The sequence below is a fragment of the Fonsecaea monophora genome (genome assembly GCF_001642475.1).
Source record: "Fonsecaea monophora strain CBS 269.37 chromosome Unknown Scaff117, whole genome shotgun sequence".
Taxonomy (NCBI): domain Eukaryota; kingdom Fungi; phylum Ascomycota; class Eurotiomycetes; order Chaetothyriales; family Herpotrichiellaceae; genus Fonsecaea; species Fonsecaea monophora.
The window spans coordinates 1-24,931 of NW_019174048.1; the positions used below are offsets into that span (position 1 = coordinate 1).

Below are 24,931 nucleotides of genomic sequence, written 5' to 3' on the forward strand. Positions count from 1 at the left end.
GGTCCTTCCCCCCCCCCCCCCCCCCAAGCCCACCTAAGTTGGGAGGGTAATAGTGATGAACGGGCGCTGTTCTAGGTGCAAACAATTACCCCGCGCACCCAAGGGGTTTGCCTTGCCGTTCCATTCACCCCTTTTCCCCGCGTTCGTAATTGTAAAAATACGGCCTGACCCGATAACTTGGTTACCTAACTTCCTAGGTACTAGCGGGTCACCCACAGGTGGATAACAAGGTTGGAAGTCGAATCCACAATGGCTTTCTTCGGGGGTCGATTACCGAGACGATGAAAATAATGAACCAGTTGCGCGAGCGGCTTAGCGAGCAGAGGGCGAGCAAGGGCGAGGCTCGCCCCCCGTTATTGATTTATTAGAAAGGTTCTCGAAAAGCGGCAAAGCTGATTGGATCTATACTGTACCTCGTATACTGGATCGCCCTTGGAAAGAAACACCATGGTTCAACTCAACCGCCATCGCACAACCACGGCCCAGCCGAAACCCAGATACGGCCATCTGTCCCAGATTGACCCCGTATTCGCAACTCTCAAAGACGCTCTCGACAAGAGATTCTCCGAGCTGTGGTCTTTGTCGCTGGACGATTTGAAAACTGCGTACCGAAATGCTCCTCCGGCGCTCCCAGAAGACGTCCCCGTGGCGGGAAGGGACTACCAAGTGTCAGATCGAGAGATGTCGACCAGAGACGGCGCAACGATCGGTTTGCGGATCTACAGGCCCATGCAGAGCAGGGCAGGGGCTGTGTTGGTTCTGAAAGCGCATGGAGGGGGTAAATCTTGATATTTCCTTCTTTCCCCCCTGCTCTCTATGATATATATACCTTTTCGCTCATACTTGTGACTTATATCCAAAAGGCTGGGTCCTGGGGAACCACCAGGTCGAAGAAGTCGAAAACCGCATGTTGGCTGCTGCACATGGCGGCGGGGCCGTGGTCGTCAGTGTCGATTACCGAATGGCGCCGGAGTACAAGTTCCCCTACGCGGTCAACGACTGTTTTGATGCCTTGAAATGGGCAAGTTTGTGTCCTTCCCCCCAGGTTTCCAAATTAGTGCATTAAATCTCTAACTGCTCACAAGTGCAAGGCCAATGCCTCTGACTTGGGGATCGATCCAGAATCAATCATCGTCGCGGGAGGAAGTGCCGGAGGCAACATCGTAAGACAACGTGAACCCAACGGTGAAGAAGCATACTGAGGAAATGACTGTGTAAGGCGGCTGTCCTCGCCCTGATGGCCCGCGATCAAAACGAGTCGGGCATCATCGGACAGGTGTTGAACATCCCCGTCACCTGCCACCCGGATCTTTTCCCCCGAGACAAATACGAGTACGGCAGCTACGAACAAAACGACAGTGCCAGCGTCGTCGACGCGCCCAAGATGCACTGGTTCTGGGAACATTACATGCCCGAGGTCGTCCCAGACGTGTATGCCAGCCCACTCTTGTCCAAGAGTCACGCTGGACTACCACCCGCTCGTGAGTCAATGTATTACCAACCGACAAGAAATCATCCAGACTCTCTAACCACCCGCCTAAAAGTGATTCAAGTAGCTGGCCTCGATCCTCTCCGAGACGAAGGCCTAGCCTACACGGAAGCACTCAAGGATGCTGGTGTGCCTGTCACTCAAAAAGTATATCCCGGATTGCCGCACGGTTTTTACCTGGTTCCGACCCTGGAACAGACGCGACAGTATTGGAAAAGCACGGTAGACTTTGTCAAGCATCTCAGCGCATCCGCCAGGATTTAAAGTTGTCAGTGGTAAACCTTCCAGTAGGGCGGTTAACGTCAATTATCTGATAGAATAGATCGATGCCTCAGACCGTAAGCAATTCCTCAATATTTCATCAATACAAGACCGTAAACGTGGTGGTTCTTTCAAAGTAGATAGCCTCAAAGCATGAAAAAGGCTATGCCTCTCGCATGTGAGAAGCATTTTGGTGTTTGATAAGCTGAGACTTCCATATCCCCCCTTTGACATATTTAGGGGTTGTTTCAGATGCAGAGTTCAGGGCCAGCGTCTATCGTGATATTGACGTCTGAATGAACATCTCCTACGCAAGCTTGAAAGCCTTGTACCCGGCAGCTGCCACTGCTTCGCACCTCCTCCGAAACTCTGGCGCAGACCCCATGTACCGGGCCACGATTCGCTTTTCCTTGCCTGCCACATTGCGATTGACGCCCGTCATCCACGAGTCAACCTTGGTACTCAAGAGATCTTTGCCCAGGTCATGAACATGGTCTGTCCATTCTTGCACCTTTTTTCGGTCTGTCAGCGGAAAGGGTATGCTATACGTGAAGGACAAAAAACTTACTCCTTCGTCAGTGGCCTCGATGAGAGTGATGCCGTGAGCCCGACAGTACTCTATGCATTCTGCTATCCAGCCCACGGCAAATTCGATGCTGCGAGGGATATTTCCATAAGCTTGATGGGGCCCCATCGACATGAACATGTTGGGGAAGTTCTTGACCGTCAGGCCCAGGAATGTCTTTGGGCCGTCTTTCCATTCGTCATAAAGTCGATGGTTATCAATGCCTCGAAAGTCAATTGCATCAAATGCTCCAGTCACTGGTGCTCAAACGCCTCTGGTCAGCTAAACTGGACGCCAAAGATCCTTTAGAAGCTGGATTGCACAACCACTCACCGGCATTAAAGCCTGTAGCATAGATGATCATGTCAAATTCGAACGTCTCTTGAGTGGTAATGAGTCCATTCTCTGTGATGCGTTCAATGGGAGTCTCGGTCAGATCCACGAGGCGCACGTTGGGCTGGTTATATGCTTCGTAGTAATTAGTCTCCATTGGGACTCTCCGTGTCCCAAATCCTAAGCCAAAGTCAGTCCCAGTCTTTCAACTCAGGTTCGATATTGATTAATTTCAGCAGATGGAAATATGCATACCGTGGTTCTTAGGGATAAGTTTCTCCGCCGTCCAAGGGTCATGAACTCGTGCCCGGATCTTTTTAGCCACGAATGCAGTGACAAGATCGTTCGCCTTCTCGTCGACGAGGATCTCCTTGTAGTTGGACAGCCACATGGGGAACCCTGGCGTCGCATACAACTTCTCCCAAAAGACTTCTCGCTCCTCGGGAGTAGCATCCCATATTGAGTCGTAATTTGCATCGTGTAAAAAGCACGCTCTGGTCCGATTCAAAGTCTCCAACATTTCAGGGTATCGCTTTCGAATCGACGTCATTTCTTCTTCCTCGATCTTACTGTTGAGTAGTGGAATCGCCTGCATTTACGCTTAGCCCACGAGTTATCGTCTCTGGGTGAGGCAAGTCTCCATTACTTACCCAATTTGCTGTCCTTTGAAATACTGTCAAGCTCTTTGCCGTTTTAGCTATCACTGGTATGGCTTGTATGGCCGTGGCTCCAGTGCCTATAATCGAGCGGGACACATAGTCAGAACTTGTTCGAGTGGTGCGTGAGCAGCGATCTTACCGATGATGCCCACCCTCTTGCCTTCGAACTTGACCTCTTCGTTGGGCCATCGAGAAGTGTGATACGCCGTCCCCTTGTAGTCTTGTACGCCCGGTATATTTGGCAAGGTTGGATTACTCAACACGCCTATGCAGGTGATGAGGTAGCGGGACGTGTATGCGTTTCCAGACGCGTCGGTGAGTCTCCAGAGGAGATTCCCTGAATCCCAATGCGCTTTTTCGACCCGTGTTTCGAACTGCATGTTGTCCCATAACTCGAGCTTGTCGCACATGAACCTGATGTAGCGCTCGGTTTCGGCCTGTGGTGCGAAATGCTCCGTCCAGGTCCACTCGTCTAGCATCTCCTTGGAAAAGAAGAATGCGTACGAATACGACTCGGAGTCGAAGCGACAGCCAGGATAGCGATCTAGATTTAGAGAAAGAGCTTGGAGTCAATGTAAGGCCGCTTTGAGCGAAGGACAGGCTGACTGACTCCAGTACCAAGTACCACCGACCGACGTGCCTGCCTCGAGGACTCTGTGCGTCAGATTCAACTGCTTCATTCGATGAGAAGCATAACATCCCGACAACCCAGCACCAATAATGAGGACATCATAATCCGGCTGTACTTGTTGAATGGAACCCATAATGCCAGGGACTATCACAACTGGTGTTGAAGGTGTACAAGCATCCACAAGGGTTTTCAAGTTGGTCAATCTCTTTTTTTTCTGGCGATACTCCAAAGGACTTTCAGATGGGATGGCAGTTCAATAAGGCTTCAACACCCTGGTTTACGGAACACGCCACTGGGCACCCAACTGGGGTGTGAAGCCAAGGTTCGGGAATCGATCACCGTCGGGCAAGCCTGTTCTTATTAGTCTTCTCCGCACCTTCTACTCCGTAGGAACAATTTCACGGCCAGAGCGCGGGCTGTTGCCACTCATACCGAATGAGCCCCGGATCCAAGATGAACGAAGGCCGAATTTGCTGTCTGTCCCCCCTTAGGGGTTGGGTTTACGGGGGCTTGTCGTATGCACCATCGAGTGGCAGCTGGACAGATTTACCCTGTCAGTTAATGGATCATGCTGGGACATTACAGCTGCGCACCAAACGTTCGTCTACAGTGTTTACTGTAACCGGACATTGAAAGCTCTGCTCTCTAATGATCTCTGTAGACATATTTTCTTCTACCAGGCACGGTATCTGAGGCAGGGATCCTGAAGTTCTCGCAACTAGTGACGACGTTCGGAGGAATAGAATTCACAAGCTATAGGCCCCTATGAGGCGGTTCACTGGAATTTCGCAAATAATGACGATTTTTGGACAGGATACTCTCCGTCAATATCCTCAACGACTTGTGCTGAACTGCAGAACTGGGCTAGATCGAGGAACTTAGGCTTGACACACCAAATGCTATCATGTTGAAAGTATTGAAAGGTCGATGCCATGGATATATATATCGCGCACTAGGCTAAAAACCCCTTCCTCTCAACTACTCAGCCTCCTCGTTATCCCAGAACACAAAGGTACGAACCTCAACGCTAGTCCTTGGTTCTCCCTCTTCGTCCTGATTCGCAAGCGGGAAAGACGAGTGTACGGCGCATCGCGCGCGGCCATCCTTCTTGGAGTCAAAGATCTTAAACACCCACGCCTCCTCGGGAGTCATCTCGCTGGCAAAGTACCATTTCTGGTTGGGATTGTGCGCCATATTTGTAACCTCATATCTTGCCGCCTTTTCCCCGTTGAGATTGTACTCGTACCGCTGCTTGTGACTCATGTTCTGAGACACGTTGGCGTACTCTCCTGCGCCCTTGGGGGGCAGGTTGGCGACAACGGTTCGGAAGTCCCTCTCATCAACGGTACGAAAGTCGCAAAAGGCCAGAGGATCGCGCGTGACCTTCTTGATAATGGGGGCCCAGACATTGACGATGGCCCATCGTTTCTTGACCACTTTGTCTGCTTCTTCCTCTGGAAGGTTGAGGTACAGAAGTTGTTCAGCGCCGCGGTAAGATTGATCGACGTGGGCGAACCTCTGTCAAGAGAACTTTGTCAAAACACATTGTCCGTCTGTCAAACCTCGGGAAGGATGGTGACTTACAGCTGGATTCGTGGCCGTGACGAAATCAGTATCCGCTTTGCCCTCCGAGGCCTTCAGTGACGCTTGAGTCGTATCACGCCGAGACAGATGTGAGATGACATGGACACGATCTCCTCCAGTCCTGTAGTGGGAGGAAGGCCCGAAATCAGTCAAGAACATAGCGTTGCTGATGGGTGACTTACACTTTCTTGACAAGTTCGACAATTTCCGGATAGTAGACCTGTTTGATATGTTCTTCGTCGGCGAATTCTTTCTCCTTGGACACATGGTCGACCAGCTCGAATCCAGCCGTGTCAAAGGTGAATTCGGAGCGTGCTGGACGCATGTCGTGAATGTACATTTCGTGTGGGACATGTTTCCTGCGTTTCTCAAATGCCGTTCCTGGGTAGGTTTGAACTATGCCTCCATCTTTCAGCTCCAGGTAGTAGTTGAGTGTGGTCGGCTCCTTAGGGAGGGTAAGGGTTTCGGTAGCCATGCCGACGAAGTGGTATTAGACCCTGAAGCCAAAAGCTATGAACTGATTCTAAAGCACAAGTATGTACGCTGTTTGTGAAAGTGGCGGTGGTGTTCCATACTCTCAGCGAGTGCAGACGACAGTTTTTATACTTTCATGCTGTATTGACATTTCCTTGCCACTGGCCGAAAGGACGTGAAACAAACCACCTGGCGCCGAGACCTTTTCGGACTGGATGCTTTCTGTGTCTATTTCTGAGATGATCGTCTTGGTCGTCCAGTCGGTACATGCACTTCTCCGCCTTAGAGGCAGTGGGACCTCCTCTTCTCGGTCATCGATGCCCGAACGACTCGCCCCCGGTATGACCTATACGTGAGGACCGACATGGTCATTCTTCAAAACAGACTTGCAGTCACAGGTACTGAATCCCACCAGGAAGAATCTTCTGGTGCAAATGAAGGACAATCGCCAAATCATGCCACCACGCAGGGTTGTTCTGCTATCTTCATCTGGGGGAAACGATGCACATTTTCGAAGCTCTGACCAATGCTTGGACCCTGTCAATTAGGTGAAACCGAGTGAACAACAGCAGGTCAGGCGCGGGTCTGTATCCATATGCTCCAACACATTGTCTTGCCAAGTACGAGGTGGTAGGGAAATCACCCTCTGTTCAGCTGAGGGGTAGCGAGCCTCACTCGTGTTGAGGACTTTAGCAGTCGCCTTGCACCGGCCATGGTAGAAGAAGGAAGCCATGACGTGAGTAATTGCGTAAGCTGTCTAAGAGTACTTCCTCTGGTGGAGTAAAGCTTTCGATGTCCTTCTCTGTCTAGTACAAAGTCGTCTCTAACGTCACTTGGAAATGCCAGCACCAAGACACCGTCGTGCCTTCACACTGTCACATTGTAATTTTCTGGATTGCAACACATATGAGAGAATCGGAATCCGGATCCACCATTAGTAGTGTGCTGCCCTCACTAGAGAGTCCACAAGCTCTGTAAGGCATGGATGATTCAATTGGGTTCGTCGTCCACCACAAGACGACATCTGCCACTGTCGAGGGCATGTGTACTGATTCAACAATGATCCTGCAACTGCGTCACTTGGTGACAAAATGCTCTGATTTGCTGGCACAAGGCATTGGACATAGTTGCAGGCATAATGAAAGCAGCAAGGAAGTCGACCTCAGTATAATGCTCCTGACAATTAGCAGAGACTGACCATTCCATAGGCAACTCCAACACGGGAATCGCAAGCCGTGATAATATCATGAACATCTTTTTGTCTGAGTTAGACCCAGAGTTTTAGTCCGGCAAACGAGCGCCGGTCTCCCATCCCGCGTCCCGAAGTTTGTGCTGGCCATTTAGTGACTTCGCAGGTTCAAAGTTTTGATGTTAGATGCACCTTTTGTGGTCAATCTCCAACCCAAGCATTTTTGGTGACAAGCAGAAATATGCGGGCTCTCCGATATCACGGAAACAGGGATATCAGGCTTGAAGATGTTCCAGAACCCGAGTGCAAACCCGGTTGGATTAAGCTGAAGAACGGGTTCACTGGTATCTGCGGAACTGGTTCGTTGATACTTGGTCATTCGCTTTGTATGCCACGAGTCCCTGGGCAAGCTGCTGATGATTGGCGATTGATTAGATCTCCATGAGTACACCACCGGGCCGTCTTGGGTCCCTACAACGCCACACAACTTGACGGGTGCCACCATGCCTTGCACCATAGGCCACGAGTTCTCTGGTACCATCGTGGAAGTTGGGGAGGGACTTTCGAATTTCAAAGTCGGGCAAAAGGTTGCCGTCGAGCCGTGTATATCAGATGGCACGTGTGAAGAGTGCAAAGAGGGCTTCCCCGTCATGTGCGGAAATCTTGCTGTGGTTGGCTTCAGTGGCTGGGACGGCGGAGGCGGAATGGCCGAGTACGTCTGTCTACCACCCAAGAATATTCACGTAGTTCCAGATAGTATGTCGCTTGAAGTGGCAGCTCTCGTCGAACCGCTTACTGTGCCATGGCGAGCCATCAAAGCCTCAGGTTTCAAGGCTGGCCAAAGTGCGCTGGTGCTTGGAGCAGGTTTGTTCATTCTTCGCAAAACGTTAGTATTGGATCTTCTGACCTTGTGCCCAGGTCCTATCGGCTTGATGACTATCCTCTGCCTCCAGGCGTTTGGTGCAGGCAAGATTCTCGTGTCTGATCCGGCCAAGGGACGCTTAGAACTTGCACAGAGCCTTGGGGCTGAACATGTTTTTGATCCGACCAGGGACGACGTGGGACTGATCAGTAAAGGCATTTGCGATGGCAGAGGACCGCACGTTGTGTTTGAATGCGCTGGCGTCCAAAGCTCATTGAACACCGCTTTTGCAGCAGTCCGAAAACGAGGAACCGTCTTGGGTCTTGCTCTATGGGAAAGCAAAGCCACGGTCGATCCTAATGAGATAGTCTTGGGGCAGATCAAATACGTGGGTATCCTCCCTTACGTTCCGGGTGACTTCCAGGAAGTCATCAACGCGATTGCCGCAGGCGAAATCCATCGGCCTGAGAGACTCATCTCGGCAGAGATACCGGTGGAGGATGTAGTGTCGAAAGGGTTTGAGCTTTTACTCAACGACAAAAGCAATGCTGTGAAAGTATTGGTAGAACCTCTTAGCAACAGCTCCAGTGTGGGAAATAAGTAGATATAGCTAGGTCAAACTTACATGCTGGGATTCAGAGCGTAGCCACATCTCTGTCAATGAATCTGTCAGTACGAAGACAATTCGAAAGCCGGGGCGCTATCAAAGAACCTTGCAGAATCTCAAAGTGTCCGCGAAGATATGATCCTCACTTGCTTTTCCAAGGCACGAACATGTGACTCACCACATCAAATGTAAGGCGTTAAAGAAAGGGGCGCGCTATCCCACAATAAGCTTAGCCGTATTTATCTCTTGGCATCACTGAAATTTCAAATGTTGGTCATGTTTCCTGTCGGTCGAACAGCTCACAGTATCCTCTCAAACAGTACGAGACAGCCTTCTGTGGTCCCCTAGAAAAAGATGGAAGGCAGCACATCTGACTCGCGTCCGGCAAAACGAGCCAAACTCGACATAGCCCAAACAGATGGCAGTTGTGACACCGCCTCAATGGCTCCGTCCGCTCAACCCGCTGGTGCTCCGGCCATTGTGCCCGGGAATCTAGTTGTGGACGACAGCGTAAAGGAACGCGAAGTAGGTATCACGGCCTTCGTCGACGGATCCAAAAGCCTTTTCCAAGGGATTCTCAAGAAGAGATATACAGATTTCTTGGTCAACGAGATCCTACCTGGCGGAACGGTGTTGCATCTTCGATCAATGAGTGCGAAAGGCCTGCAGCCACATGGTTTGCATAATAACGACTCAGAAGGTCCGGCGCCAAAAGATTCAAGGCATGTGGAGCACGAGGCAAATGCGTCGGAGCCATCTGCGCCGAAAGATGAGACTTTGAGAGAGGTGGAGAAGACAACAAATACGAGCACTTCAGATCCTGCTAGAGAGGAAGGCTCTGGCGTCCAAAATTCCGAAGTAATACTCTTTCAGGGTTCCCTGGGTAGAGATTGTCCAGACTGACACGATACAGATTTCCGACGATGATCGCGCCAAATTAGTCGAGTATTTCAGCGAGGAGACTGTGGCACAGATCATCACCCTCTATGAGTCCATCCTGCGGAATCCGGGGAAGAAATCTCGGGACTATTCCACAGTTCGGACATCATTCACCTCAGACCGCAGCGTGCGGTGGAAAATTCATCAGGACATCCGCCGCATCTTTCAGAGCAAGATCGACTCTAGCACAGATAACGAGGGCATATTGGTTCTCACTGCGGCATCGTCATCAACCAACAAGAATCGTAATCGCGACTGGTCAAAATCTAACGAAAAGTCCTCACGCCCGGGAAAGTTAAGTTGGATAGATCGTGGGGGGGAATACGTCTATTTCACTCTTTACAAAGAAAACAAGGATACGCTTGAAGTCATCTCTTACCTGACCAAGCAACTCAAGACAAACAACAAGACGTTTCAATTCGCGGGCACGAAAGATCGGCGTGCTGTGACCGTACAGAGAGTCAGTGCGTTCCGTGTCGAGGCAGAGCGGTTGGCTGCGTTGAACCGTTCCCTACGATATGCGGCCGTTGGAGATTTCGAGTACCAGAAACACGGGCTCGAACTTGGCGATTTAACTGGGAACGAATTTGTGGTCACCTTGAGAGACTGCCAACTTGTTGAGTTAGCCTCCGGAACGAGCACCGCTGAAGAGAAAGCCGCCATCGAAACCTATCTGTCACAGGCGCTTCAACATCTTCACGAATATGGCTTCTTGAATTACTATGGGCTGCAGCGGTTCGGGACTTTCGCCACACGCACTGATGTTGTCGGACTGAAGATTCTAAAGGAAGACTTCAAGGGTGCGTGCGATGCTATTCTGGAATTTTCGGCCGTGGCACTGAAAGCCTCACAAACCAAAGACTCGGGTGTCCTTGTGAGCCAGGATGACCGTTCGCGCGCTGAGGGAATCAATACCTGGCGAACAACCGGCAAGATCAATGATGCGCTTGACAAGATCCCGCGCAAATTCTCCGCCGAGACAGCATTAATCCGACACCTGGGCAAGCGGCCGCAGGACTATTTGGGTGCTCTCCTTGCAATCCAGCGCAACCTCAGACTCATGTATGTCCATGCATATCAGTCTTTTGTGTGGAATCTTGCAGTAGGGGAACGATGGCGGTTGTTTGGCGGCAATGTCGTGGAGGGCGATCTCGTGCTGGTGTCCGAGCACAAGGAGAGGCAAGCCGACGAGGCACCATCAAAAGAAACGGTGGATGCTGATGGGGAAATTGTCGTTGAGCCGTCAGGCGATGACCGCGCCTACGACGTGGACGACAGGTTCGAACGAGCCCGCGCACTCACCGCTACCGAAGCCGAGAGTGGCCAGTACTCCATTTTTGACATTGTCCTCCCCCTGCCCGGCTTCGATGTCGTCTACCCGGCCAACGCGAGCGGCGAATGGTACAAGACCTTCATGGCCAGTGAAGCCGGTGGCGGGCTTGACCCGTACAGTATGCGGAGGAAGCAAAAGGACTTTAGTCTGAGCGGCGGGTACCGCAAGATGGTGGCGCGGATCGGGGAAACGTTCGAAGTCGGCGTCCACGAGTACGGCGACGGCGACGGAGACAAGCAGTTTGTGGAGACGGACATGGAGCGGCTTAGACGGGAGAAAGCGAACGCAATCGACACTGTTGGAGAGAACGGTTCATCCTCAAAGGCCGCTGACGGCGTCTCGTTGGAGGAGGCACCTCAACCACTACTGCACGGAGCGAGCACGGCGGCTGCAAACGTCGACGCGAATAGTACGAACGGTGCCGAGATCACTGCTCCCAGCCACCCACAGCGCGCGAAATTGGCAGCAGTGCTCAAATTCCAGCTTGGCTCGAGCCAGTACGCGACCATGGCGCTGAGAGAGCTGTCCAAGGGTGGTATTCAAGCTTACAAGGCCGAGTTTTCGGGCGGCAGGTGAATGAAACGGACCTGCGTTATGTCCTGTAGGTACTAAAGGTACAAGACCCGGCAGAACTGAAAAAAGGGAGATAGCACGTCCCAGAAAAAGAATGATGATTTTTTGTTATCAATATCACCCACAATCTGTGGGTGATGGACCAGGATATCGGCTCAGGACAACCAAACGAGTAATACGAATCTCGTGACACAGTCCAAGGCAATGCCGGCAGATCAATGGAAACACGCGTTTCAAAGCTTGGTAGCCCTGTTCACTTGATAGACGGACATGTCTTGTGGCCAAAAAAGCCATGGGATTCTCAGGTCAGTATCAGCCTGGATGTACACAGGTATGTGAGGTATGCGCATTGCACCGTCTCCCCCTTCTCTTGCTATGTATATAGTTACCAAGTATATCGATCGAGGCTCAACCGTACCACTCGGACCAGGCCAAACCAACCCCAAAACCCGAGTCCTTCCTCTGCATACATACATACCGAGTAGTATATAGCAGTATATCACGACTCCTACTTTGTTCTGCTCTTCTCTGCTCTGCTGTGCTGTGCTGTGCCAACTCACCCCAACCCACCTACCTACCCTCTCGCTCTAGCTCCTGCATATTCTCCCTCATCTCACTTTCGGTGGGTAGATTGACGACGGTGAGGTAGAGAATATTCTTGTGCAGCACGCGCCGAATCACCCCTTTCCTGCGCCGGGGCAACCTGCCCATTTCGGCGTTGCGCACGTCCGTCTCGCTGAGCTCGTAGCCGCGGCGGCGCGCCTGGCGCTGGGCCCGACGACCGCGGCGCTTGGCTTTCGGGTCAAAGTGGCCGCCGGTGAGGAGGCCAAGGATCGTACCCGAGTTGGCTGGGTGGTTGGGGTCGGAGAACCGCGAGGCGAATTTCTTCTCCGGAGGGGGCATGACGAGTCGGCTGTCAGGGTGCATGCCCGCGTACGAGGCCTGGGCGCGGCGGTCGAGGTAGCTGGCGAGGAAACCCGAGGAGGAGTGCACCTTGTCCTTTGTGCTCTCGGGGAGGAGGCTTTCGGTGGTGCCCGAAGTACCCCCCGCACTGTCGAGCGCGGCTTGAGCGGCGGCGTCGAGGGCAGGGTAGACGAGGGGTGCAGATTCCGGGAGGGAAAGCTCACCCCGACTGACGCCGGAGGTCAGGCGGATCTTGGCGAGCGCTTGCTTGAGGTCCGAGTCGGGGATCGAGGTCGCCTTGACGAGAGCCTGGTCGGTGCTGGACTTGAGGCCCAGGTTCGTCAAGTCCATGCCAATCACAGGATCGTGCGGGTTGTCGGGCTTGAAGGTCATGATCATGCAGTATAGGCCGCGCGGTTTGAAGAGCGATTCGTTGATCTGGTCGAGGTACGTGTTGCGCCGGTAGCGCGACTGGAGCTCTTTGCCGGTGCCGCTGGCGACCTGGATCGCAATGGAAACGGCCATCGTGATTGGATTCGGCACTAGCCCGACGGCGAAGCATGCCAGGTTGATCACGTCGAAGACCGGACTGGCCTTGGAGGCCACGTCCAGGTCGTTGATGAAATCGATAAACGTCTTTTGGTCTATACCTGCGCATTCGCCCAGTAGAGGTGCATACGCCCGAACGAACCCTCGGGATTTGTCCTTGGGTCGACGTTGCGGGAGGATGACTGGACATGGGAGCTTGGTGAATTGTCGGGCGGGAGCCGGAACGATCTTGTGTTGGTGCAAAAAGGCTCTGGCGACCTCTTCGTCCGATGCAGGGCTCGTAGCTGCTGCTTCATCGTATGTAGGAGGCGGTTGGTTAAGCTCCTCGGCTACTTCATCGAGGGCCCATTCTGCTGTATCATTGTCCAAGTCTGAACTGCTGATGCTCGAGGAATCGTCGTCCTTGTCGTCGTGGGCGTGAGCGTGAGATTTCTTGTCTTCAGAGTGGCCAGACTGGGCGCCAGACTCGAATCCAGACCGAGAGCTTTCCCCCACCTCGTCTTCGCCTAGAGGGTTGGGAGAAACCCCGCGCTCCCTGGCGGCCTTCTTCTCCTTGTGGTCGGCGATAGCCTCTGATGCTGCTCCAATGCCTGCGCCGATTCCTTTGACGAGTCTGCTAATGATAGGCATGATTGAGAGACTTTTTGGCGAGAGCGGGGCTCACTCTGCAAGGCAGAATATAAGAACTGCGATATGCACCACGAAAATTTGAAGAAGACGTTGGAATTTTGTCCTTCCTGTATGTTGTATCTTCTGTCTGTCTAAATTCGATTTTCCTGAACTTTGACAGGTATATATCTACTCAGAGATAGGGTATGCAGCTGAAAAGAAAAACGTAGGCAACCACCAATTTTGTGCCATTTGAGGCTAGGAGCGCGAAGATAAAGCTGGTAGTATTCAACACTGCCCCGCGCCAGAATCCAAAATCACACATCGCGACATGGTCCAGAAAAGGAAATTCCAATCGAAGGAGGAATTGGCAAAGTGGGACAGTAAAAGCTTAGCTTTGAGGCTAATTAGTAATTGCGGAATAAGCCTCGGGGGCCATAGGGTTCCAGGGGGCCTTAGAAATGGACGGACGAGACGGCGATAGGGGTGTCCCTGGGATGCAACATTGTTTGGATTGGTGAGAGTGTTCTGCAGCATAGCGGGCGTCCGAGCCGAGAGTGAGGGAGCATGACCACCGCCGTGTCACCCTAGATCGGAACCATCAACACGAAGTCGCCTGGTTCTTGAGAGTAAGCCACAGAGGTACCACTTGTCTGCCAACGCCTTCCTTTGCTTGTTGTTTGCTTCCAGCATGGGAAGCTACACAAACCATCGGTTTGGAGCCTTGCTCTCGGAAACGGCTGCGCAGTGTGACCATCTCATAGCGAGCCTGCCGTAACGCCGTGAGCGCAGCACCGCAGTAGGATATGCGGCTCAGTCGGGTTCAGAACCAGGTCTGTACAACACATTCGATGAGTCCGAATCTCCCAACAGGCGGTCAGTCAATCTCAGAAACTTCTGCTCGAGGGGACGACTCTGACACCCGCTTAGTCAATTCTGATACGCAAGAGACGTATGTGTTTGGCATGGGATGTTGCAAAGGTCGTGGGTGGACTCGCAGGTAGGTATTCGCTCAGAGGTGAACACGTTACAAAAGAAGATCAACTTCCATCCCGTCGTACAGCAGAACAAGCCTAGCAATCTGGATGTTCATATGACTCTTGGTGCAAATCACAATGATGTAGCTTGGGTTACCTGGGGAACTGGTAGGTTTGGGAGCAAAGACTTGATAATAACATATCGAAACGTGGTCAGGTCGCAAGCTGACTTGATCTGAACCCGTTGATCTCTGACCGATAATGCTCTGAAAACCGTGCAGTAGAGGGGCGGACTCAAGTCAAATTGCATGATCCTTGTCCTTGTCAGGCTCGTAGTCCTGGGACAATCCTACCAGCAGATCCTTGTGAGTCAGATCTTACCTTCCTTGCCCTGAATATCGCTTGTTGCAAACCTTTCGTGTGTAATAGCCAGCTTCAATCATTGACGCTTAGGCGAGAAATCTTCCACGTTGTTTCACCGAAGAAAAACTTGATCTCTGGCTGAGCTGAAAGCGGCAGCTCAATATTGGGTCAGATGACACCACTGGCTAGGTAACGTGTTCGCGTGGAAGCAGATCGTCTGCTCCATACCTAAATTGGAACCTTGTTCTTGTTGTCATGGTTCGAAGGGCTTGAACAGACGCACTCTTTGCCAGAGCTGGATCGGAATCTTCGAGATTAATTTAATGCAATTAATCGAAAAGACCGCAAAGTGGTATCGTGCATGATGCTGCCCCCATCAGCAGCAGCAACAAGCAGAACTGATTTCTCACGTCTGTCATCTCACACAATCGGTTGTCGGGGTTGCCCATACGAAATGGTGCCTGTGCCTGTCACCTTGGTGTAAAGTCGGCCGATCACGTCTTCTCGGTGGCAATCAACATCGGAAATGCATGTGATCCGGCATACACAATTCATGGAGCCACAGAGCTTTCAGGGAACCCCAGGCAGTGCCCCGCAGTGGTTCGCAGGGGTTCTTTGTACAGTACGGGGCATCTCCCAAGAACTCTGAGCACATTGGGCCAAAACAGACGAGGATGAGAAAGGTTGTCAGTAGAAAAGGGACGATAACGGCGATTTCTTTGTTCCACAATTCATTGCTCTGGATAGTTAAATCTTCTGGAGCGAGAGTGGTGTCTTTGTGCCGCTGCAGCTGCAATGTTGACAGTGGTTCCCCGCAAGTTCACGGACTGCGGAAAGATCTGGAGCCAGTGGCAGAACTCAAATAATTTGTTGAGCTGCTGGATCAAGACAAGCACCGGCTTCGCCCTCGAAAAAATTTCCGCCCGCGGAGGAGAGAATCGTTAGAAAAGATTTGTGCGGACAAATCGGTTGGTCAGGAGCCATCTGTGCCTGATTGTTGCATGAAAGAAGCCACAAGGGTCCTGGACAACATAATAATTGCTCCGGCTCAAGGGAATCATACCAGGCTCTCCTTTTGCATGGTTCTCACGTGAGACACATCGAGTAAATGCTCAAATGTGAGGAGGCCATCTGTTCGAGTTGGACAAGCAAGAAAAAGACCAAGGAGACCACATTATCGGCAGAATAGACACATGGTTGTTGGGTAAGCCGTTAAAAATCAAAGTTTGAGTCATGCGGAGACCTGGCATGTCAAAAGCACGGTGGTGGTCACGGCGCAGGACTACTTCTGCTTGCTCGTCGGAAGAGCTGATTTGCTCGTGGCGTGGACTTGAAACATGCATTCTGCAGGCCTCTCCGGAGGACGAATGCATGCATCATGGCTCGGTGCCGATTTATCGCATGTGAGAGGGAAATATGTAGGCGGCTTCCATGTGCATGTGTCTTAGTGTAATCGATCTAGACCAGGAGATAAAGAGTGGCGACTGGCCAGATAGATTATCAGGGTCCTTGCTCCGTCTGTTTTATCTTTGCTGTTCAGCTGAAAAGACCACCATGCTGTAAAATGGACCCGGACGACGACCCATGTTTTACGAGTATTCGTTGTATTGATACCTATAAGGTGACAGCGTGTGGATGCGTTGGTGTCAAGATCCCTACCTCGAGTGAATCTTCCCTTACCAATGGCTGCAGGTAGGCAGGACTTCGGCAAGAAAAAGCCTCCAGAGAACCAACCAGCGACGATTCCAAGGCTAGCCCAAGTGACGCAACATCAGAATGGATCTAGTTTGAAGTGGGCACGGGCTTGCTGCTTGGATTTCATGTGCGTTTGGATCCATTCTCTGGGGCCGTGTGAGGCGACGTTACTCCGTACAAGGGGGAGGGCCAAGCCCAAGGGAAAAACAGTGATGGGCATCATCGTACAGGGTTTTCGGTGTCCTGGCCTCGTATGACCCTATACATGTCATGAATGTGTTCGACGGGTCCCTGCACGTTGTTGCAACTGCATGCCTGTTTGGCACAAGTGTGATTTCTTCTTCCCTGCCCTAGTGATCCTGAATGTCCATCCCATCTCTTTTCAACGAGCAATCTGGACGATGAGGCAGCGAAGGGCGGGAGCGATCTGTAGGTGTGATAGCTGCGGGGCTCTACTTAACCCGAGAGAGCCTGGTGGGCGCCTCTAAAGGTGATCAGCATCGAACTTGTTTCGGTTGTTCGGTTCCTCAACCTATGGATGTGTGCCCAGGAACTTCCCCATATGCGCGCAAGGTACTCGCTACGGAGAACAGGTCCTCCTACTCCGTGGCAGCACCAACTACTACTTGACCGAGGTGTCCCTGTGTCGAGGACGTTCGATGCTGAAAGTTCTAGGGAAAATTAATAGAGGACTGCAAATGTTGATCGAACCATAAATCACCTCTTTAGGGAAAAGTTGGTATTCGGGGCTCTCCTTCCCACTGGAATTGTCGGATCGATTCGAGAGTCAGTCTTACCACTTTGACTCTCCGTCTTCCGGCGTTTGTCCATATCGGAACTTGTGGAGAGAGAGATTGGAATTTGTGCGGTCTGTGTGTCTGCGTCATGCTCACAAAGAAATACGAGTCGTGGGTCCAGGCATCTCCGCGTGATCGCTAAGGACAGTGCAGTAGCTAAGGACCACGATATATTTAATAACAGGCCAGTGCTCCGTAGGTACAACCAGGGTGGTCAGTCGATGAGAGTCCGTGGCTTGTTGGACGCGGTTCATGACCGCCAGTCAGAGCAAATGGACGGAGGCAAGAGTCCTGTGATGGGTGTCAGCATTGAGTTGTTTACGAGCGCGCGTTGAGCGTGCTCTGATCTCTCTCTCTGGAGCGAACCCTAATCTGAAACACATGAGAGAACGAAATGCTCAGAGTCATTGGACGCGGTCTGAAAGGGGGAGTGGTGAGGTGCCAATGGTACAGAAAAAGGAGTAATTTCTGTATTATTATTATGCATAATACGGGTAGGGTCAGACGCGAGATATGGGGAGGGTGCATTCCAGGGAACACGCCGGGCTATGGGGCGGGCCAGATTCACGACAGTTATGTACTACCCACGCGTAGGTAGGTATGGCTGCCAGGCGCAGTGGGAGCCCTGATGCTACTAGGTAGATGCCTAGCACGTCACTAACCTTAACTGTACCCAGAGCACCCACAGGCCTCGAGCATCAACCACCTGGGGCATCACGCATCAAGCATCAAGCATCAGGACGCGTATCCCACTCCCCTTGGTACTCCCTTTTACGAGTAGTGGTCGTGGTAGTGCGCTGGACACGATCGGGAACTAGCCAACTAGCCAACCCGCCTAAAAAGAAACTCCCGCCTTTTGGGCCTGTCTCCTGAATGGTGCTTGGGCCATTTTGTGCCAAACTGCGGTTGAACCTCTCCTTCCCTCTTTTATCGTCCACTTCCAATTCATCACCAACACCACTTCCCGCCATCATCCATCCCCCCTCTTCTATATCCATCCAATCGACACAATCTCTTCGTTATTGTCGTCGTTGTTATCACTTGCTCTTTCCTCTTCTCCTCCTCTTTGCATTTCATCCCATCCACGGCCGCCTTCGCTTAACGCTCTTGTCCTCGCGCCGCAGCTGTCTACCTTCGTTTCTTGAGCTACCAGGTTTCCCCTGCGAAGCTTTCTCTCTCCTGTGAAGACGACTTTCTTCAGGCCCTTCGTTTTTTCTTGTTCGACGTTCGACTCTTACCGTCACGTACATAATCTACCTTCGTTCAATTCCTATTCAGTCTAGGGCTTCCTTGGAAACCCGGCAGCAAAACCCCCATCTATCAGGGGGCTTGAACAGATCCACGCTCTGACCCTGGCATGTCGAGACGTGGTGCCATATTTTAAGAGAGAAGAGAATAACCATACCACAATGTGCGTGCTTCTAAGTTACGCAGTTTGTCGAGTTCGGGCCAACCTGAAAATTGGCTCAGGAAATACTGACTTTGGCTATCCGCAGTTGAATTCCTCGAGGAAAGACTCTCCTTTAACCGGCCCCCAAAATTGAAACAAGATTGCCCTACCACGACCTGGCTCATACCAGGCAACTTGTGCTTGAACACAGCCAAAACAGAAGATGGCTGCTTTGGTCCAAACACTTCCTCCCCAAACAACGACGGTTACAATGCTAGGTCGCCCCTCGTCTTCTGGGGGGTATCCTTCTCAGGCCTCGCAAGGACAGACCAGAAGCCACCAACCGAGCCGATATAACATGCCTGCCACTGGGTATAGAGCATGCCAGCTAGTGGTCCCATTGCCCCTTACGCCTTCACGTCCACACCGCAGTTGGCCACCAGCAATCTCAACGCCAATCCCAATGCTCGCCCATTCGCTCTAAATACCGGGCGCTCGATTTCTTCCCCAAAAGCCCCTCAGCCAATTCCGTCACCTTCCTCGCAACCTTCCTCTCCGAATAGTTCTACACATGTCGATGCTGGAAATCGTCCTCTGTCGCTGGGACTACCCCCTATACCCTCTGGCTCTTTCATGGGTCCTCCATCGACAACTGCGCCGAAACCTTCGCCAGATCGTTATCGAAGAAATGTGCGACGAAGTGACCCAGAGAACGGATCAAACCGTATTCCTGCAGGCTCTACTCTGCCATCGGGCTCTGGAATGGCGGCAGTCGGCTCTCTTTACAATCATCCTACTCAGTCCAATAGTACACCGTCTCTGCATTCCCAGCAGTCTTACCGAAGCTCACAGCAAGGCACTAGTCTTCAGCCTAAGAGCTCCAGTGCTGATGATCTCCAATTGGTTCGGCCCCAGCCCGCAGAGCTGGCTGCAAGGTATCGGAGACGTAGTTTCGGCAGCATCGAGACGGCAGGTCTGAACCATGCTTCTGATAACCAAGAAACCGTCTCTCCTCACCCAAAGGCGTTCCTCGATTCGTCCCCTGGTCAAGGAGGTGCTTTACTCCCGCCTCAGCGACCCAGTCATCACAGACACACCTCGAGTTCTGACAGCGTGACATCCTCGGTGTCTGCTCGTTCCTCCCGACCCGGTTCCGTAAGTTTTCTTCTGTTCTGCTGTGAGAAATGCTTACTTACATTCATACAGTCTCGAGCAGAACAGCCATCCGTGGCCACCCCTCCTGGCCCCGTTTCCTCCTCTTCCTCCCCTAGGCAAGAATCGAGACCTGCTGGACCGCCTCGTCTTGGAGATTCGAGCATTCGCCAGCCATCTCCATTATCCCGACCTGTAAACATTCCCCCTGACAACGCCGACGAAGGACGTCCAGCGGCTGCAACCTCAATTGCTTCACCAGCGTACGCTCCACATAGCCTTGCTGTCGAACAACTCGCTGCAGTAAACAATAAGGAAATGAAGAAGCCCAAGTCGAAATTGCGGAGGGCATTTTCGTTTGGTAGCGCGGCAGAACTTAGAAAGGCAACTGCACAGCACAATCTTGAGAAGAGTGTTGCAAACAATCAGACACAATCCAAGAGAAATTCGAGATACCAGGATGAGCTGGAGCCTGAACAAGCGCGTATTGCTGAAAAGCAAGAAGCCGCTGGACTGGGTGAAAGCATTTATTCTGGTCAGGGCAACTTCTTTACTGGTTCGACTGACAATTTGTCCATCTCTTCGACTGCTTCTTCGGCTTCGGTTATGCTCCGTAAAATGGGGAGGGGAGTCAAGAAGGGCACTCGATCTCTCGTGGGCTTGTTCCGGCCAAAATCTGTTGTGGGTGTACCTGCAGCCGATGCGCCAGTCAACTCAGCGACGATAGCCCAGGTGTCAATGGTCACAGTCGAAGCAGAGAGAGAGAATGTCAACGTCAACGCGAATCCTCACGAGCAGGCTAGAGGAGGTACTGGCTTCCCCAAACTGGAGCGCAATTCCATCGATACCAAACTTTCCTTTGATAGTGGTACCGTATCCAGTGATACACGATCACGGCGAAGCATTGTTGGTGGAGAGAAAGAGCGTGCTGAGGTCCTAGCCGCTGTAAAGAAAGGCATCCTCAAGCGGACGGATTCAAATCAACCATCCCCGAAGGTCAAGCCACAGGACTTGAAGGCTCCCGATTTCAACTTGCCGCAAATTCCTCATATGAACGACTCACCTAAATCCAGTGCTCCTAGCACACCTGCCGACGAACCACCACGATCCGGTCATCGTCGAACCGACTCCATCACCATTGAAAGCAGCGACCATGACGACTATTTTTCTTCCATGACTAGACTTGGCAGCTTAGACTCGAAGAATACACCAGTGACCCCGCAGGGTCTAATTCGCAACATTTCATTCAGCCCACGAATTCAGTTTTATGATACCTGGCCTAGTGGAGAATACGATCGACGGGGTGAGATAGCAACTTGCAATCGATTGACTCCAATGCTAGCACAGCAAATCAAAGAGGAGCTCAATACCTTCAAGATGGTGCGCCACATGCCTTGCTCTGAGATTGAAACACTGCTAACGTGCTACAGGAAATGGAGGTTCACGAGTCATCCAAAGTCTACACGCATTTCTTTTAGTGCGCACGAGTCACACCAACGGGCGATCTTAGACATATCACACTGTTCACCGAGTTGACACTTGAGCACAAAGTGATCACTGAGACAAGTCACCAAGAACACTAACGATTCCTACGACCCTTGCAGTACATTTGCAGCAAAGCATTGTTTCTGTTGCTTGTTAACAGCACGAAACTGTTCGTCGGGGGCCTCTTTTCGACTCAGGCCCTGTGTACATTTAGAAAAGCTCTTTCTCGTTGCATTTCACCTCGATCATGAAATTAGGTTCAAAGTAAGGTGTCTGGCGCAGGGCGACAACCACGCAAGGATGGTTATTAAGGCGGCATAAAGAGAGAATACATGTTGATCTTGGGTTCCACTCTGGGGGAAGGAGATTTCAGCATTGGACCTTTCAGCCAACCCTTTTTCTTAATCGAGGACAACTTGGTTTGGGCACCTGACTCAACTTTGTCACTGGAGTGACGGGCATCCCAGATTGGTTTCTATTGGAACCGGCTTGGATGATATTTAGCCTAGTACAAGTAGGAGACCAGGGGGCCGCTGGGTTTCTCTCGTGCCCATTTGGTCTATTGTCAGAGGGAGAAGAGAGCATGCAGCTCTTTCTCTCGCGGAGGAAACTAATTGGTTCTATCGTCTTCTGAAAGCACTTCCTCTCACCTTTGCACATCCATACTTCTCACAAGGCTGACTTGGCAAGGCTGATCTTGATTCAGAGCACTGAAGGGGAAGGTGAGCCGCACCCACTAGGTTGTATTTGGAATGGCCAATTTTGTACGTTTTTACCACGTGCCCTAAAAGTCACGTGGATTACAGGCCTTGTCCATTGATGATGGCAACACAGACATCTCGACACCCATGAGCCTTGAAAGCCGAGGTTCCTGGTGCAAGCAACGATGCCAGGTATTTGAATCAGTCTAGCTACTCGAGGTCTGTGAGGGGCGACACTGTGGTCCAAAATCAGTCCTTCCCTGGCCAGTATCTCAAGTATACCAGGTCGGCTGAGGAACCTCATCCAGCAGATAAAAGGCCCCCAGCTCCCGCTCCTTATACGCCACTGGGTCGTGCAGAGTGTGCGTTCTCACGTCTCTCCAAAAGCGATCCAAACCAACTTTTCTGGCCGTGGAGCTGGCACCAGTGACCTCAAAGATTCTACTAGTCACCTGCAGGCTGACATCTGTGGCCACGATTTTGATGCTCGCTACCCATTCCGCAACCTCTCCCCGCCGCCGAGCGCTCACGTCTCTCTTCTCACTATGGTCCCGGTATACGTCCCGCAATTCCTCACCAGCACGATCTGCCAGTGCTTCAGCTGCCCTCAGATGCGCGTGGAAGTTCCCGTAACGCGCCAGGATGTAGTGCTCGTCAGTTGCCTTTTCTTTGTTATCCCCCCCATAGGGCCACGCGCGGGTTTTGGTCGTGGTCCATCTTTTGGCCTCGTCAAGCGCACCCAGTGCGATGCCCACGTAAAAGTTGGAGAAAACCAGCTGGATGGTGGGTAGCAAGAGGGAGGCGAAAGGAACCTTCAACACGGCGTCAATTGGTTTCTTGGTCTTGCTATCCCACCCAAACGCGTCTGTCCAAGGGACGCGGACGTTCTCGATCTTGACGCTCCCGGATTCGGTCAATCGCATGCCAATGTTGTCCCAGTCATGGCCAAACTGAATTCCGGGCTGTTTTGTGGGTACAATGGTGAAAATATGGTCCCCGGTACCATCTAACACGCCCTCGAGAATCGTGGCATCGGACACGACGCCTCCAGTATTGAAGAACTTGGAACCATTGAACACGAGTTCCTCGCCATCAATGGTGATTTTGAGATCAGCATTGCGTGGGTTCACGGCGCCGCCAATGAACCAGTTATTATCTAGGATCAATTTCTGCACGCGCTGTCTCTGCTCGTCAGTGCCAACGACGTTGACAGTCGTGGACCACAGGAGATGATAGCCTAGAAGCATGCCAATGGAGCCGTCGCCCTTTGCCACTTCGCGGATAGCCTTGTACGCGATGGACCAATCCTGACCAGCGCCGCCGTATTCCTTGGGTGCCAGGAGTTTCGTTAACCCGGAAGCTTTGAGAAGCTGAATCTCGTCGGATGGTGACTTGTTCTCGATATCTCGCTGGGGGGCGTCCACGGCGAGAATCTGAGCAACATCTCTTGCGCGCGCAATCCACTCCTCTGAAGTACTAGGCAGCCCTGCTTTGGAAAAATCGACCTGCTGGTCGACGCGAGCGGCCGTCTTGGGAGTTTCGACTGACCCCATGGTCACTGACAAGACAGGTCTGGGTAAGGGGTCGAAAAGCTCCTTCAAAAAGAAGAAAAAAACAACCAACTTTGTAATCTGACAAGTCAAGAGTTGCGTGGACCGTCGCTAACGACACTCGAAGTATTGCTTCTTATACGAAAAGCGCGAGGGCAGATTAATCAGACCACATGTCGAGTATCTGCCCTCTGGTAAAGGGAAAACATCGGATAGTCTGGGCGTTCTGTCTGCCATTTCTTGTCGTTTATCTCTTCGACTGACGTGCTCGACCCAGTCGAGCACGAATTCCAACACAGTTTTTCGAATACGAACCTACGATGCGGAATTGTGTCCGGAGCGAATCCTAATCTCGAATGTACAGCGAGCGATTTTCAAAGCCTGCCAATTCCCGCCTGTGCTTGGAGAGACTTGATCAATATGTCAAAAGATTGGACTGAGGTGGATATTCCCTCCCAGACATCGTGGTGGCTCTGGTTTGTTGCAGTATTGCCCCCATCTTCCACCAGGTTGAGGCGACAAACGCAGCATTGAAGCGATTCCGGACTAGTCCCGATGAGAGAAATTCCAGCTGCTCGAGGTATTCCAGACACTAGAGAATAGCGAGTGTGTTGCGATGGTTAGAGATGCATCTACTCCTCTCCTCAAATTCTCCTGTATAGCAACAATAGGACAATTGTCTGGACTCCTCGCAAGGCATTTTAGTGCCATTCCAAGAAGCTCTGTTCCTGGCTTATAGCCAATCAACATCCAACCTGACGATGACGAGCATCGCACCTTTGGCCTACAACATCGCGGACTCCTTGGTAGCTGCATTTCGACTTTGAATCGAACACCAATGGCAGGTCACTTTGACGACGCAATCTTGATGCCGTATGCCATCATGACCTCTAACAAATACTGCCTGCCCTCTCGCACTGGGTCTCTGTCTGTCTGTCTGCGGGGTCGATAGGAGCAGCGCTCTCGTGATTCTCGGCTGCACGACTCTTGCTCCGCTGCGCGAGTCTTCGATTGGCGCAACGTGCACAAGTTATGGACACAATGAAACAGTTCTCTGCTTGGAAAATTGAGTATTACAACTAAGCTCCATTTGTCCGTCAGTTCATTGTCCCTCAAGTCAGATTCTCCGCTCGAGACATTTTTCAGACAAGCGAATAGACATCTGAGAGAAGGGGAATGAAACGTCAAAATAATCTTCATTGAAAAAGTCGAGAGCAGCAATTCGTGCCGTCGAAAAGACATCAAAGCCTTGCGGGACGTG

General features: G+C 51.7%; 7 protein-coding genes across 7 annotated transcripts; 4 read left to right on the forward strand and 3 right to left on the reverse strand.

Annotated features, from left to right (window-relative positions):
• Positions 1 to 447: 447 nt before the first annotated feature.
• On the forward strand, positions 448 to 1,753 carry AYO21_10332 (hypothetical protein; the record flags this gene model as incomplete). The annotated part of the gene is made up of 5 exons (XM_022660253.1): positions 448 to 778; positions 864 to 1,025; positions 1,123 to 1,163; positions 1,220 to 1,481; positions 1,545 to 1,753. 5 exons carry the CDS (start codon positions 448 to 450, stop codon positions 1,751 to 1,753), a joined length of 1,005 nt encoding a protein of 334 aa, XP_022507403.1.
• Positions 1,754 to 2,057: 304 nt separating this feature from the next.
• AYO21_10333 (hypothetical protein) lies at positions 2,058 to 5,997 on the reverse strand (the record flags this gene model as incomplete). The annotated part of the gene is made up of 10 exons (XM_022660254.1): positions 2,058 to 2,261; positions 2,319 to 2,539; positions 2,649 to 2,828; positions 2,904 to 3,237; positions 3,299 to 3,384; positions 3,447 to 3,851; positions 3,918 to 4,047; positions 4,959 to 5,456; positions 5,523 to 5,643; positions 5,705 to 5,997. The coding sequence occupies 10 exons, from the start codon at positions 5,995 to 5,997 to the stop codon at positions 2,058 to 2,060; spliced, it is 2,472 nt and encodes an 823-aa protein (XP_022507404.1).
• Positions 5,998 to 7,688: 1,691 nt separating this feature from the next.
• AYO21_10334 (hypothetical protein) lies at positions 7,689 to 8,651 on the forward strand (the record flags this gene model as incomplete). Its single annotated transcript, XM_022660255.1, has 2 exons — positions 7,689 to 8,049; positions 8,104 to 8,651. 2 exons carry the CDS (start codon positions 7,689 to 7,691, stop codon positions 8,649 to 8,651), a joined length of 909 nt encoding a protein of 302 aa, XP_022507405.1.
• A 357-nt stretch (positions 8,652 to 9,008) lies between these two features.
• AYO21_10335 (hypothetical protein) lies at positions 9,009 to 11,502 on the forward strand (the record flags this gene model as incomplete). The annotated part of the gene is made up of 2 exons (XM_022660256.1): positions 9,009 to 9,512; positions 9,568 to 11,502. 2 exons carry the CDS (start codon positions 9,009 to 9,011, stop codon positions 11,500 to 11,502), a joined length of 2,439 nt encoding a protein of 812 aa, XP_022507406.1.
• Positions 11,503 to 12,069: 567 nt separating this feature from the next.
• Positions 12,070 to 13,581, reverse strand: AYO21_10336 (hypothetical protein; the record flags this gene model as incomplete). Its single annotated transcript, XM_022660257.1, has 1 exon — positions 12,070 to 13,581. One exon carries the CDS (start codon positions 13,579 to 13,581, stop codon positions 12,070 to 12,072), a length of 1,512 nt encoding a protein of 503 aa, XP_022507407.1.
• A 5,582-nt stretch (positions 13,582 to 19,163) lies between these two features.
• AYO21_10337 (hypothetical protein) lies at positions 19,164 to 21,412 on the forward strand (the record flags this gene model as incomplete). The annotated part of the gene is made up of 3 exons (XM_022660258.1): positions 19,164 to 19,937; positions 19,989 to 21,314; positions 21,365 to 21,412. 3 exons carry the CDS (start codon positions 19,164 to 19,166, stop codon positions 21,410 to 21,412), a joined length of 2,148 nt encoding a protein of 715 aa, XP_022507408.1.
• Positions 21,413 to 22,392: 980 nt separating this feature from the next.
• Positions 22,393 to 23,673, reverse strand: AYO21_10338 (hypothetical protein; the record flags this gene model as incomplete). The annotated part of the gene is made up of 1 exon (XM_022660259.1): positions 22,393 to 23,673. One exon carries the CDS (start codon positions 23,671 to 23,673, stop codon positions 22,393 to 22,395), a length of 1,281 nt encoding a protein of 426 aa, XP_022507409.1.
• Between the last annotated feature and the right edge of the window lie 1,258 nt (positions 23,674 to 24,931).